At 45.0% G+C, this 11,158-nt stretch overlaps 1 protein-coding gene across 3 annotated transcripts; it reads left to right on the forward strand.

Moving 5' to 3' along the window:
* Positions 1-497: 497 nt before the first annotated feature.
* Positions 498-7,940, forward strand: PROCR (protein C receptor). Of its 3 annotated transcripts, XM_061437380.1 has the most exons (6): positions 498-905; positions 2,005-2,089; positions 3,342-3,488; positions 6,161-6,412; positions 6,746-7,024; positions 7,280-7,940. In XM_061437380.1, the coding sequence occupies exons 3-6, from the start codon at positions 3,413-3,415 to the stop codon at positions 7,399-7,401; spliced, it is 729 nt and encodes a 242-aa protein (XP_061293364.1). In that variant the 5' UTR covers positions 498-905; positions 2,005-2,089; positions 3,342-3,412; the 3' UTR covers positions 7,402-7,940. The 3 variants fall into 3 exon arrangements, with proteins under 3 accessions (XP_061293364.1, XP_061293365.1, XP_061293366.1); XM_061437381.1 differs by lacking the exons at positions 498-905; positions 2,005-2,089 and adding an exon at positions 3,201-3,221; XM_061437382.1 differs by lacking the exons at positions 498-905; positions 2,005-2,089 and having other exon boundaries at positions 3,219-3,488; positions 7,283-7,940.
* The last annotated feature ends 3,218 nt before the right edge of the window (positions 7,941-11,158 follow it).

An 11,158-nucleotide genomic window follows, 5' to 3' on the forward strand; every position in this document is an offset into this window, starting at 1 on the left:
AAGTACCCTTCAAGCCCCCAAGGGAGACAAAAGGCAAAGCAAAAATGCACAGACTCACTAGGAACCAGATAAAGCAAAGGAAGACCAAAACCAAGTGCCATTTGATACCCAACATCTGACGATGTCTACAGCCTGCCGGGAGATGGATGAGGGAACTCTCATGTACTATGAGGGTATAAACTGGCCCAAACTTTTTGTAAAGCAGTTTGGCAGTATCTAGTCAAACTGAAGATGTGCATATACTATTGACTCAGCAATTCCACTCCCAGGTTTGTATCTACAAAAGCTCTCCCACACATGCACAAGAAAATGTTTATAAGAACATTCATGTTGTTTATAATAGCAAAGAGCTAGAAAAAAAAGACTGAAATGTCTAACAACAGGAAAATGGATAAATAAATTGTGATATGTTCATAATCATGACATGTCATAAAGCAGTGGAAATGAATAGACCAACACATGAATATTCATTGGAAGGACTGATGCTGAAACTCCAATACTTTGGCCACCTGATGTGAAGAACTGACTTACTAGAAAGGACCCTGATGCTGGGAAGGATTGAAGGCGGGAGGAGAAGGGGACAACAGAGGATGAGATGGTTGGATGGCATCACTGACTTGATGGACATGAGTTTGAGTAAGCTCTGGGAGTTGGTGATGGACAGGGAAGCCTGGCGTGCTGCAGTCCGTGGGGTTGCAAAGAGTCGGACACGACTGAGCAACTGAACTGAACTGATCTGAATTTTACATAAAAGATGAGACAATATAATTGGCAGTGACTTAAATTCTTCTGCTTTTTCTGAGCCCTAGTTCAGGAAAACAAAGCCCATCTTCTCCTTCAGACTAGATTGTTTTGATGAGCTGGAAAAAACTGTTTTTTCTATGTTGTTTTATAACAACTGAGAGGTGAGTATGGATACTCCTGTATATTTTCAGCTCAGAAATTGGGAGCCTGGTATATACCCAAGGTTTGCCCCAATTCTATGACATCAATTCTCCCTCTGAGAAACAGTATGTAAAATAAAAAGTTAAAATTCCCCCATCAGCCCTTTACCTAATCCCATTTCCCAGAGGTACTCTCTACTGATAGTCCCCTTGCAGGCATTTTTTTCTATGCATATATAAATACATAGGTACACACATAAAGTTTCTTTTAATATAATAATCAAAGTATATATGGATTACATGGACAGAAGTAAAAATTTTAAACTAAAAATAAACGGAATTTTATTGGGTTGGCCAAAAAGTTTGTTTGGGTTTTTCTGTAGTATCTTACAGAAAAATTTGAATGAACTTTTTGGCCAGCCCAATACTATATGTAGGAGACGTGGGTTCCATCTTTGGGTTGGTAGGATCCCCTGGAGGAGGGCACGGCAACCCACTCCAGTATTCTTGCCTGGAGAATCCCCATGGACAGAGGAGCCTGGTGGGCTACAGTCCATGGGATCGCAAAGAGTCAGACACGACTGAGTGACTAAATACAGCACAGCAATACTATATGTATTGTTCCACACTTCCTTTTTTCATTTATCAGTGTCTCAAGTCAACACATCAGCTCATAGTGATTTGCCACCTTCTTCTACCACAATTTGTTACTGAAACTTCTATTTTTAATTCAACAAGAGATACATGATCACATTCTAGATGCAAAATTTTCAAACAGTACAGATAGAATGATAAAATCCTTCACAAAATAGAGAAAACCTTTCACAAAATTGCCATCCCTAACACACACACCACAGACACACACATTCTCTTAATCTCAGGCCCCTCCCTGGAGATAAACCATTGCTATATTTGATGTATATCCTTCCAGATTCATTTACTCCCACAAAGAAATAGGTTGTTTAGTTGCTGTGTATATGGTTGACACGTAAGTGGTTCTAAACTGTACATAATGTTCCATAACTTACTCCTGATGATTTCTACATATTATAACTATCTCATTCTGTCATCCACTAGCTGATATTTATTATTTATTATGCTATTATTTGCACTGTTCTAGGTATAGAAGCAAATAAGATGGACAGCCTCTATCTTCATGGAGCTTACATTCTGATGGGACATTCAGACAATAAACATGTAAATGAGTAAGTAATATAATTTCAGGTAGTGCTAAGTAATATGATGAAAATAGAGCGGGCACTGGTAGTAAGTTCCCTACATATGAACTTTCAAGTTGCAAATGTTCAAAGATGCAAACATGCATGCCAGTCCCTGTATGCCAACTGTTGTATTATACTACTGTACTTTTCAAGGAACTGTACCAGAAGATTAAAATTTTTTATTTTTTGTGCTTGCTTTATTTCTCTGAAAAGCATTATAAACCTATTACAGTACAGTACTATATAGCCAATTGTGTTAGTTGGGTACCCAGGCTAACTTCATTGGACTTACAAACGCAATCTTGAAACAGAACTCATTTGTGTATAGGGGACTTACTGTATTTGCTTCCTCGAGTAAGAAATACACTTTATACTGCTACTTAATATCCATCATAGAAACCTACATGCACAAAACCAATACACAGACACATACAGTTGAACAAATATTTCATGAAATAATATTTACCCTGATTAAGGGTGATGCACTGAAAATTTTTATACTATTTCATTCTAAGGAAAGAAATCTATTCATTCACGTCTATTTCATTCAAAGGAAAAACCCTGCTAATCATAATCTGCCTAATTGTCTTCATTGCCCACTAATAGTTTGTGACTTCATTTTGAAAAATATTACTATAAGGAACCAGTTCTCTGCTGAGAATTAGATTGTTTATAATTCTCTCCTGTTTCAAACAATGCTGCATGAAGCTGCTTTACTTCATTTTGTGACTATTTCTGAGAACAAGATCCCTGACTGTATAATTACTATTTACTAAAAATTCTGATAAAATGTAGTCAACATATTGGAAAACTGAATTCTAACCCCGGATCTGTCATCACCATGATGTACACACTTTGGGTACTCTCTGGGCCTCAGTTTCCTCATCAGAAGCATGCTGATCTCAACATCCTAAAATCTGCTCTAAGTGGATGCCCCACCCCCTGACTCAGCGAGGGCAGGACTTCTCTCTGGCCCTTCTCCCCCTTTTCCGCTCACTGTTCCTCGGAAGTGGCCCAGGGAAAAGGGAAAAGGCAGGTCTGGGCAGGAGGGTGTGATGCGGGCGGGGCAGAGGGAGGGGAAGAGGGAGGCCAGCCCCCTAGTAGGAAATGAGACAGGGTAAGAGTAACGCTTTATAAGCCTGCCGCCCTCTTTCTCCTCCCAAGCCCTGGCCACCTTCCAGCCTCCTCCGTCCAGCCTTCTCCCCTCCCAGACAGTCCTCATTTCTTCTTCCCCTAGGCAGCAGCCGGCCGGAGCCCCCAGTCTGCCAGAGCCAAGAGCCCAGGTGGGGTTGAGAACCTCAGCAAAGAATGTTGACAACACTGCTGCCCCTGCTGCCACTGCTCCTGCCCGGCTGGGCCCTCTGCAGCCAGGAAGCCTCAGATGGTGAGTCGATGGCATATGTCCTGTCCTGGGATGGTTCCAGGGACTCTCAGCCTGTCTGGGTACCCAGGCAAGACCAGAGGAGAGTTTATCCCCCAGGTTCTGGGCCTGCAGCCAGCTGGATCTCTCCAGGTCATCGCCCTAGGGCAGGCGATCCTAGGGACTGGTTTGTGTCCCCAAGCCAAGCTGAGGAAGTTACAGTTCAGCTCCTGGGAAGGGGGAGATGGAGGAGGCTAGGGGGAAACAAAACTAGACAAATGGGAAAGGGGCTGGTAGAAAGGGTGAGAGAATTAGCCATGGGTAGAGGGGAGAGGTGGGTGGGTAAAGTCTGGAGAGGGAGAGGTCTGAGGGTGATGGTGGATGGAGGTGAGTTTAGGGAAGATGGGAAAAGAGATAAGATGAGAGATGGAAGGAATGAGAGACACTGGGAGAAGTGATGGGAGTTTTTGGGAAAGACTCGGACTGAGAACTGTGAGGCAGAAGAGGAGACTAGAGACAGTGGAGGAAGACTGGTGAGAGGAAACTCAGGGGAAAGACAAGCTGTAGTTAGTAGGAAAACTTAATGGGGATCAGGCTGTCACAGTGGCTCCATTTAAGCAGAGAAGGGGAGTTTCTACCCTGTATTATAATTGCACAAGGGCCTCCTCTCTCCTCTCCTGCAGTCCCTGTAGCTTCAGTCTCCCCTACCCCCTGCCCCAGAGAGACAGCAAATAACCAGTATTCAATGAGTGCTCACTACAGTTAAGACGTGTATTGACTCATCTAACCTCAACAAAATCTTTGCAAGGTGGGTAATACTATTATCTCCATTTTACAAAGGAGACTGGTCACCTAGCAGGTAAGAACCTTGTCTGGGGGTGACCCACACAGATATACTTATTCACATCTACAGATACAGAGCACAACTTCTCAGATGCAGACATGGACAGAGACATCCCCACACACACAGATTTACAACCTGGGACTCATTCCCTCCTCAGACATTCTCTGGGCACCAATTCCATGCCAGGCCCTTGGCAGGTGTAGGAGGCAGAGATAACCAGACATGATTCCAGCACCAAGAGGGATGGAAGTCTGTGTGTTTGAAGATAGTTATGCAGAATCTGGGATTACTGAAATTGACCCACTGTGTATGGGAGGGCAAAGAGGAGAAGCATTAGGAGAACTTCTCTAAGGACAGGGCAATAGAGCTGGGCCTTAAAGCATGAATAGAAGTTTGCCAAGAGGCAGAGCAACCCTGCCATGCTATTCACGTGTCAGCCGAAAGGCAGCATGACAGACTCCAAGTACTGATGTACTATCTAAGCATAGGGAAGAGACCAAAAGGGCTGGGAGGAGGGGGAGACGGCGAAGGGGTGGTGGGGGAACCAGCCTTCGGGAAGCTTTGAATGTCGGGCTAAAGACTTTAGATTGATTCTATAGACAGATAGCTTATAGGGAGACAGTGTAGTTGAGTGGATTCAGACGGCCTGCATGCTAATCTTAACTCTCCTATGCCACTTGTCTGTTTTCCATATGGATGGGGTTAATAATAGTAGCTAGTACATCAACTTAATGGGAGGAAGGCACAAATAAGATAATAGTGCATGTAAAGTATAGTGCCCAGGTCATAATAAGCATTCAATAGCTATTATTCAGAGAAGGCAATGGCAACCCACTCCAGTACTCTTGCCTGGAAAATCCCATGGGCAGAGGAGCCTGGTAGGCTGCAGTCCATGGGGTCTCAAAGCGTCAGACACGACTGAGTGACTTTCACTTTCATGCATTGGAGAAGGAAATGGCAACCCACTCCAGTGTTCTTGCCTGGAGAATCCCAGGGACGGTGGAGCCTGATGGGCTGCCGTCTATGGGGTCGCACAGAGTCGGACACGACTGAAGCGACTTACAGCAGCAGCTATTATTGTTGTTGCTGTTGATAGAGGAGTGTGTCCCTGGAAGATTTTAAGCAGAAGGATGTAGTGTTATTTCTGGGCCGGGTGGAGGTCAGATAAAAAGCGGAGAGACTAAAAGATGAGTGGAGGGGATAAGGAAATCACTACTCCAGTCCAGATGAGAACGACTAAGGCCTGAAGTAGGGCAGCGGCAGAAGAGGCAGAGAATAGGAGATGAAATTGGGTCTTCATGTGAAAATGTGTTAGTCCCTCAGTCATGTCCGATTCTTTTCGACCCCATGGACTGTAGCCCGCCAGGCTCCTCTGTCCATGGGAATTCCCAGGCAAGAAAACTGGAGTGGGTTGCCATTTCCTTCTCCAGGGGATCTTCTGGACCCAGGGATTGAACCCAGGTCTCCCTCATTGCAGGTGTCTGAGCCACCAGGATTTAATAACTAACTGGAAATGGCGGGGGGATGGGGAGGGGGTCGGGGGAGGAAGGGGTGAGAGCTTGAAAGGATGTCAGAGTGGCTCTTCCACTCGTCTGGATTTTCCTGGGGCAAGTGGCTTCTGCACGTCTAGCCTCAGTTTCCTCATCTGTAAAACAAAGATAATAACCCCTGTCCTGCCCTCCTGACAGGGTTACTTGACAGCGTCAAATGGGTGGAAGGGTAGGAGGGCAATTTATGTTTATAAAGGGCCAGGGTGGGCGGCTGACCTCTGGGTAGGGGGTTATTATCTCGAGTTACACGCTGACCCCTCCCACGCCGGCCCAGAACCAGACGCTCTGATTTCCGCCCCCAGGCCCGTGGGACCTCCACATGACCCAGGTCTCCTACTTCCGCAACCCCTCTCAAGTGTGGCACCGGGGCAACGCGACGCTGGGGGGGGTCCTGACGCACGTGCTGGAAGGCCCAGGCCGCAATGTCTCGATCCAACAGCTGCAGCCCTTGCAGGAGCCCGACAGCTGGGCACTCACGAAGAGATACCTGAATCGCTACCTGGAGGAGTTCGTGGGCTTGGTGCAGGTGGTGCACCATGAGCGGGGCGTGACCTGTGAGTGAAGCACACGGGGGGCGGGGCTGGCGAGGGCGGGCCCTCTTGAGATGGGAGGCGTGGCCTGTGGGCGGGCCATAACGAGGGGGCGGGCTTATGGAAGAACGAGTCGGGGCCGAGTACTGGGCTGGGTGCTTGAGGCTGGAGAAGAGTCGGTATCCTAGCTGACGTACTGTACTGTCCCTCAGGCCCTTTTCCTGCTTGGCAAGGCTTCGGGGTAGTCCCTGTTGGGAGTCCCTGTCCCTGGTCCACCTTGCACCCTGATCTCCGTTTCCTCCTCACACCTGACACCTTTTCCACACTGTCCCCTGATCCTGAATCCCCTACCTACAGTTCCTCTGATCATTCGCTGCTTCCTGGGCTGCGAGTTGCCTCCTGAGGGCTCGGAAGCCCGTGTCTTCTTCGAAGTGGCTGTGAATGGGAGCTCCTTTGTAAATTTCCAGCCAAAAACAGCCTCATGGGTGGCGGAACCTCATGCACCATCCAGAGTGGTCACCTACACGGTTGACCAGCTAAACAAGTACAATCGAACTCGGTACGAACTGAGGGAATTTCTACAGGACACCTGTGTGCAATACATACAGAAACACATCACCACGAACAACTTGAAAGGTATGATGGGCTCAGGGAGGGACCTATGTGTTGGGTGGGTTCCAGGCCAATGCGTGGAACTGAAAGATGGATACCTCTTGAGCAACAGGAGGCCCAGGGCTGGCGATTTGGGACTGAGTACACACATCTTATGTGAATTGGTAAACTAGCCCCTCCCCTACTTCCTTTGGGGAAGAAATCCTTTGGGGTTTGACTCAAACCATGGACTCACTTGTTTGGGGGTATGTTCTTCAAGCTAACTCTTCCCACGTTCAGCAGGAAGCCAAACAGGCCGTTCCTACACTTCACTGGTCCTGGGCGTCCTGGTGGGCTGTTTCATCGTCACTGGAGTGGCTGTAGGCATCTTCCTGTGCACAGGTGGACGGCGGCGGTGTTGATTCTCTCCAGCCCTCGCTGGAAAAATGCTAGACTGATTCAGCTCACTGCAGAACTGTGCACACTCTCCATCTGGGACATTATATTCCAGAAGATTTAGAGTGGCAGCTCATTTCTTCTCTGAGATCTGCCCACCAAGAGTTTGGGGGAAGGATGGGGAGGAGCCTAGGTAGACATGGTACTCGGCTTGCTAAGAACCAAAGAACTCCTATATTTTGCTGAATTGGTCTGGGAAGTGAATGCTTATTTGTATTTGTGGAAAACAGATGATGGAGTTGGGGCAACGGAGGTGGTCTATGGCCCTTCTTTCAAAGACAGAATCTGAGGCATTCAAAACACACAACCAAGTAAAACAAGTCATCCGCAACCCAAATAACCAACATTCTGTGCTTTCAGGGATGTTAGATTTGGGAAGAGACACTGGTGCAATAGAGGTAGTGGTAACCAGAGAAATGATGAAAGTGTGAAATTCAAGTAATATGGGAGCAAGGAGTTATTAAGTAATCAATAATAATAACTAATAAAATTCCTTACTTATGTATACAGCATTATTATTTCCTCTACTTTGCAAAACTTTGGGGAAAGTAACTTATACACCCCCCCCACCTTTTTTTAAGAAAGAGAAAACTTCTTTTTTAAAAAAAATACTTATTTGGCTGTGCCAGGTCTTAATTACAACATGTGGGATCTTTAGTTGCAGCACGTGGGATCTAGTTCCCTAACCAGGGAGTTCCTTAACCTGTACCCTTTGCTTCTGCTTCCTCATCTCCCACTCACTATCCAACCCACTGCAGTCTGACTTGTCTATAAACTGCTCTAAGATCATCAGTGACCTCTACATGTGAAACCTTCATCTTCCATGACATTTGCAACAATTCCCTTTGTGGACTAGGAATTTCTTTTTACCTTAACTTCTGAGATAGCATACTTCTCACTTTTAAAAACTGTTCTGGCCTCTCAGTCAGTCCATTTGCATGTGTCAGCTTCCTCAATTCACCTTTGAAATGGTGACTTCCTTAGAATTCCTTTTTTGGCTCCTTTTGTGCCCCCTTAAACTGTACCATTTCCGGTGACCTGTTAACTTCCATGACTTCAAATACTGTCTACATATGGTGGTTTCCGTGGGGAAACATCATGGTGTCTTTGAGAGCATGTGCTTTGTCATAAGACAGACTCAAGTTTTACCTCCTTGAGCCAGGCACTTAACTTCCTCGCTTCATAAACAAAAGGTATAATAAAATACACAAAAAGGATATAATAAATAACCCTTAAGGGTATAACAATACCTACCTAATAGAGGCATTATGAGTATTAAATTATATATATATATATATATATATATATATATATATATATATATATATAAGATAAATGGGCTTTCTGGTGGCTCAGCAGTAAAGAAACTGCCTGCAGTGCAGAAGTGGGTTCGATTCCTGGGTCGGGAAGATCCCCTGGAGGAGGAAATGACAACCCACTCCAGGTTTCTTGCCTGGGAAATCCCATGGACAAAGGAGCCTCGCAGGTTACAGTCAATGGGGGTCACAAGAGTCAGACACAACTTAGTGACTAAACCACCACCATACCACCATATAAGACAATATATGTATACTTAATAAATTTGTCACTTGCTGCTGAGCTCCTGATCCTCCCCCATTTGCCTTGATTTTTGAAATCATCTCTACCTCAATATTTGCAGACATTTCAGAGTCAACATGTTCAAAATGATATTCCTTATCTTTCTCTTCAATCCTGTTCTCTCTCATCTGTTGTTTACTCCAGGTTAAATAGAATTACCATCAAATCATATCAATGTAGAGACCTCAGTGTTAACCTTCGTTTACTCCCCCTTCATCCCCACCTACAAAATACAGTATCTGTAGAATCCTCTCCCTCCATTCCACTCTATTGCTTTGTTCACAATGTCATAATTCATCTCTTTCTCTGGTAGGCACAACAGGTATCCCACCCAGTTCTGCCTTCAAGGAAAGATAATCAGCAGATAACCTCTAAAGACTCCCGTTCCCTTAGTGTCTGTCTCACTTCAGAGCACAGTCCTGCACAAGGTCATGCTCATCCTGGGAGTGTTCTCACCCAGTGACTGAGCAAAACCAGGGTATAAAGTATAAAGATTCAGCCATTCTGACCCACTGTATTTCTTTTTAAGTTTTATTTATTTGTTTATGGCTGTGCTGGGTCTTTGTTGCTGTGCTTGGGTTCTCTCTAATTGTGGCAGGTGGGGGCTACCCTTCATTGCAGTGTATAGACTTCTCATTGCGATGGCTTCTCTTGTTGTGAAGCACAGGCTCTAGGCACACAGGCTTCAGTAATTGCAGCACTCGGGCTCAGTAGTTGCGATTCACAGGCTCCAGAGTGCTGGCTCAGTGGTTGTGACACATGGGCTTACTTGCTCCAGGGCATGCGGAATCTTATCAGACCAGAGATCAAACCTGTTTCCTGCTTGGCAGGCAGATTCTTAACCAGTGGAACACCAGGGAAGTCACTGAAATACAGCGAAACAGCACTGTATTTCTGATGAGCTGTATTCACTCCTGAGCTCCCCACCAGGTTGGCTGGGTCTTTGTCAGACCTACATTATAGTTTGATTTCTTCTCTTTTCAATCTTATTTCCTGACCCTAGTTAATCCTGTCTTGGCATCTGCTTCCCAAAGTTCCAACCTATGACTGACTCTCTCTGTGTCTGTTTCCAAACTGAGAAAATTTCTCAGTCTTTTGACTAGACCATGATGATAGACTCTTACTCATTTTTGTAATGATCTAGTTAAGGATACCACAGCTGGAGTCACTGCTTTCATCACCACTGCATGGTGCCATCTTAAAGAAATTCTACCCTGTGTCTTACACTATTTGTTCAAGATTCAAAGTCCTGGTGGAAGCATTCAAATGGCCATGCCTGGATCGTGTTGCCTTTGCCATAGTTACAAGGGGGTGATGGAGAGGGAAACTTTAAGCATCTTTGGTTTCTCTTGTGGGAGATGGGACCCTATCTCTTGTTAAGATTTGCACAGAGGACAGGCTTTAGATGTTGGAAAACCAAAACAAAGCCCTAAATGTTCCTATATCTCTTATTGTATTTATTCATTTATGTATCAGTGCATTTACTCATCCAGTAAATGTTTGTCAGTAACTTCCACATACAAGGGTTTATGCTATGTACTTCAGATGATACTAAATGATTAAGACATGATCCTTCTTGAGAAGCTCATTGTTTACTTGGCAAGATAAAACATACACAAATAAAAATAATACAACACAAGGGACTTCCATGGTGGTCCAGTGCTTAAGAATCTGCCTTGCAATGCAGGGGACTCGGGTTCGATCCCTGGTTGGGGAACTAATATCCCACATGCCATGGGGCAACTAAGCCCACAAACTGCAGCTACTGAGCCCACATGCTCCGGAGCCCATGCGCCTCGACTAGGGAAAGCCCAAGCACCACGGCAAAGACCCAGGGCCAAAAAAAAAAAAAAAAAAGTTGAGATATCCTAATATCTGGAAGAAACATATAAAGATGCTATGGTGTGATTTACATAGTGCTTTATAGTTTTTAAATTCTTTAACTTTCATTTATCATTTAATACTGCATAAGATCTCTTAAGAAAGGCAGTCTCCTCATTTTAAATTAGGAAACAGGCTTAGTTAGAAGAGTATAAAAAGTAAAGTAAGTAAACAAAGTAAGTGGCAGAGTCAGAATTCAAACCCATGCCTTCATGTTCTGGAATTTATGCTTTTTCAACTCAT

Source organism: Bos javanicus, chromosome 13 (assembly GCF_032452875.1).
Source record: "Bos javanicus breed banteng chromosome 13, ARS-OSU_banteng_1.0, whole genome shotgun sequence".
NCBI classification, from domain to species: domain Eukaryota; kingdom Metazoa; phylum Chordata; class Mammalia; order Artiodactyla; family Bovidae; genus Bos; species Bos javanicus.

Bases quoted from the DNA above. Each gene is read 5' to 3' on its own strand.
- PROCR (XM_061437380.1), top strand. From the start codon at position 3,413: ATGTTGACAACACTGCTGCCCCTGCTGCCACTGCTCCTGCCCGGCTGG. The intron at 6,413-6,745 runs GTGAGTGAAGCA...CCCTACCTACAG, and splicing joins CCATGAGCGGGGCGTGACCT to TTCCTCTGATCATTCGCTGC. The intron at 7,025-7,279 runs GTATGATGGGCT...TCCCACGTTCAG, and splicing joins CACCACGAACAACTTGAAAG to CAGGAAGCCAAACAGGCCGT.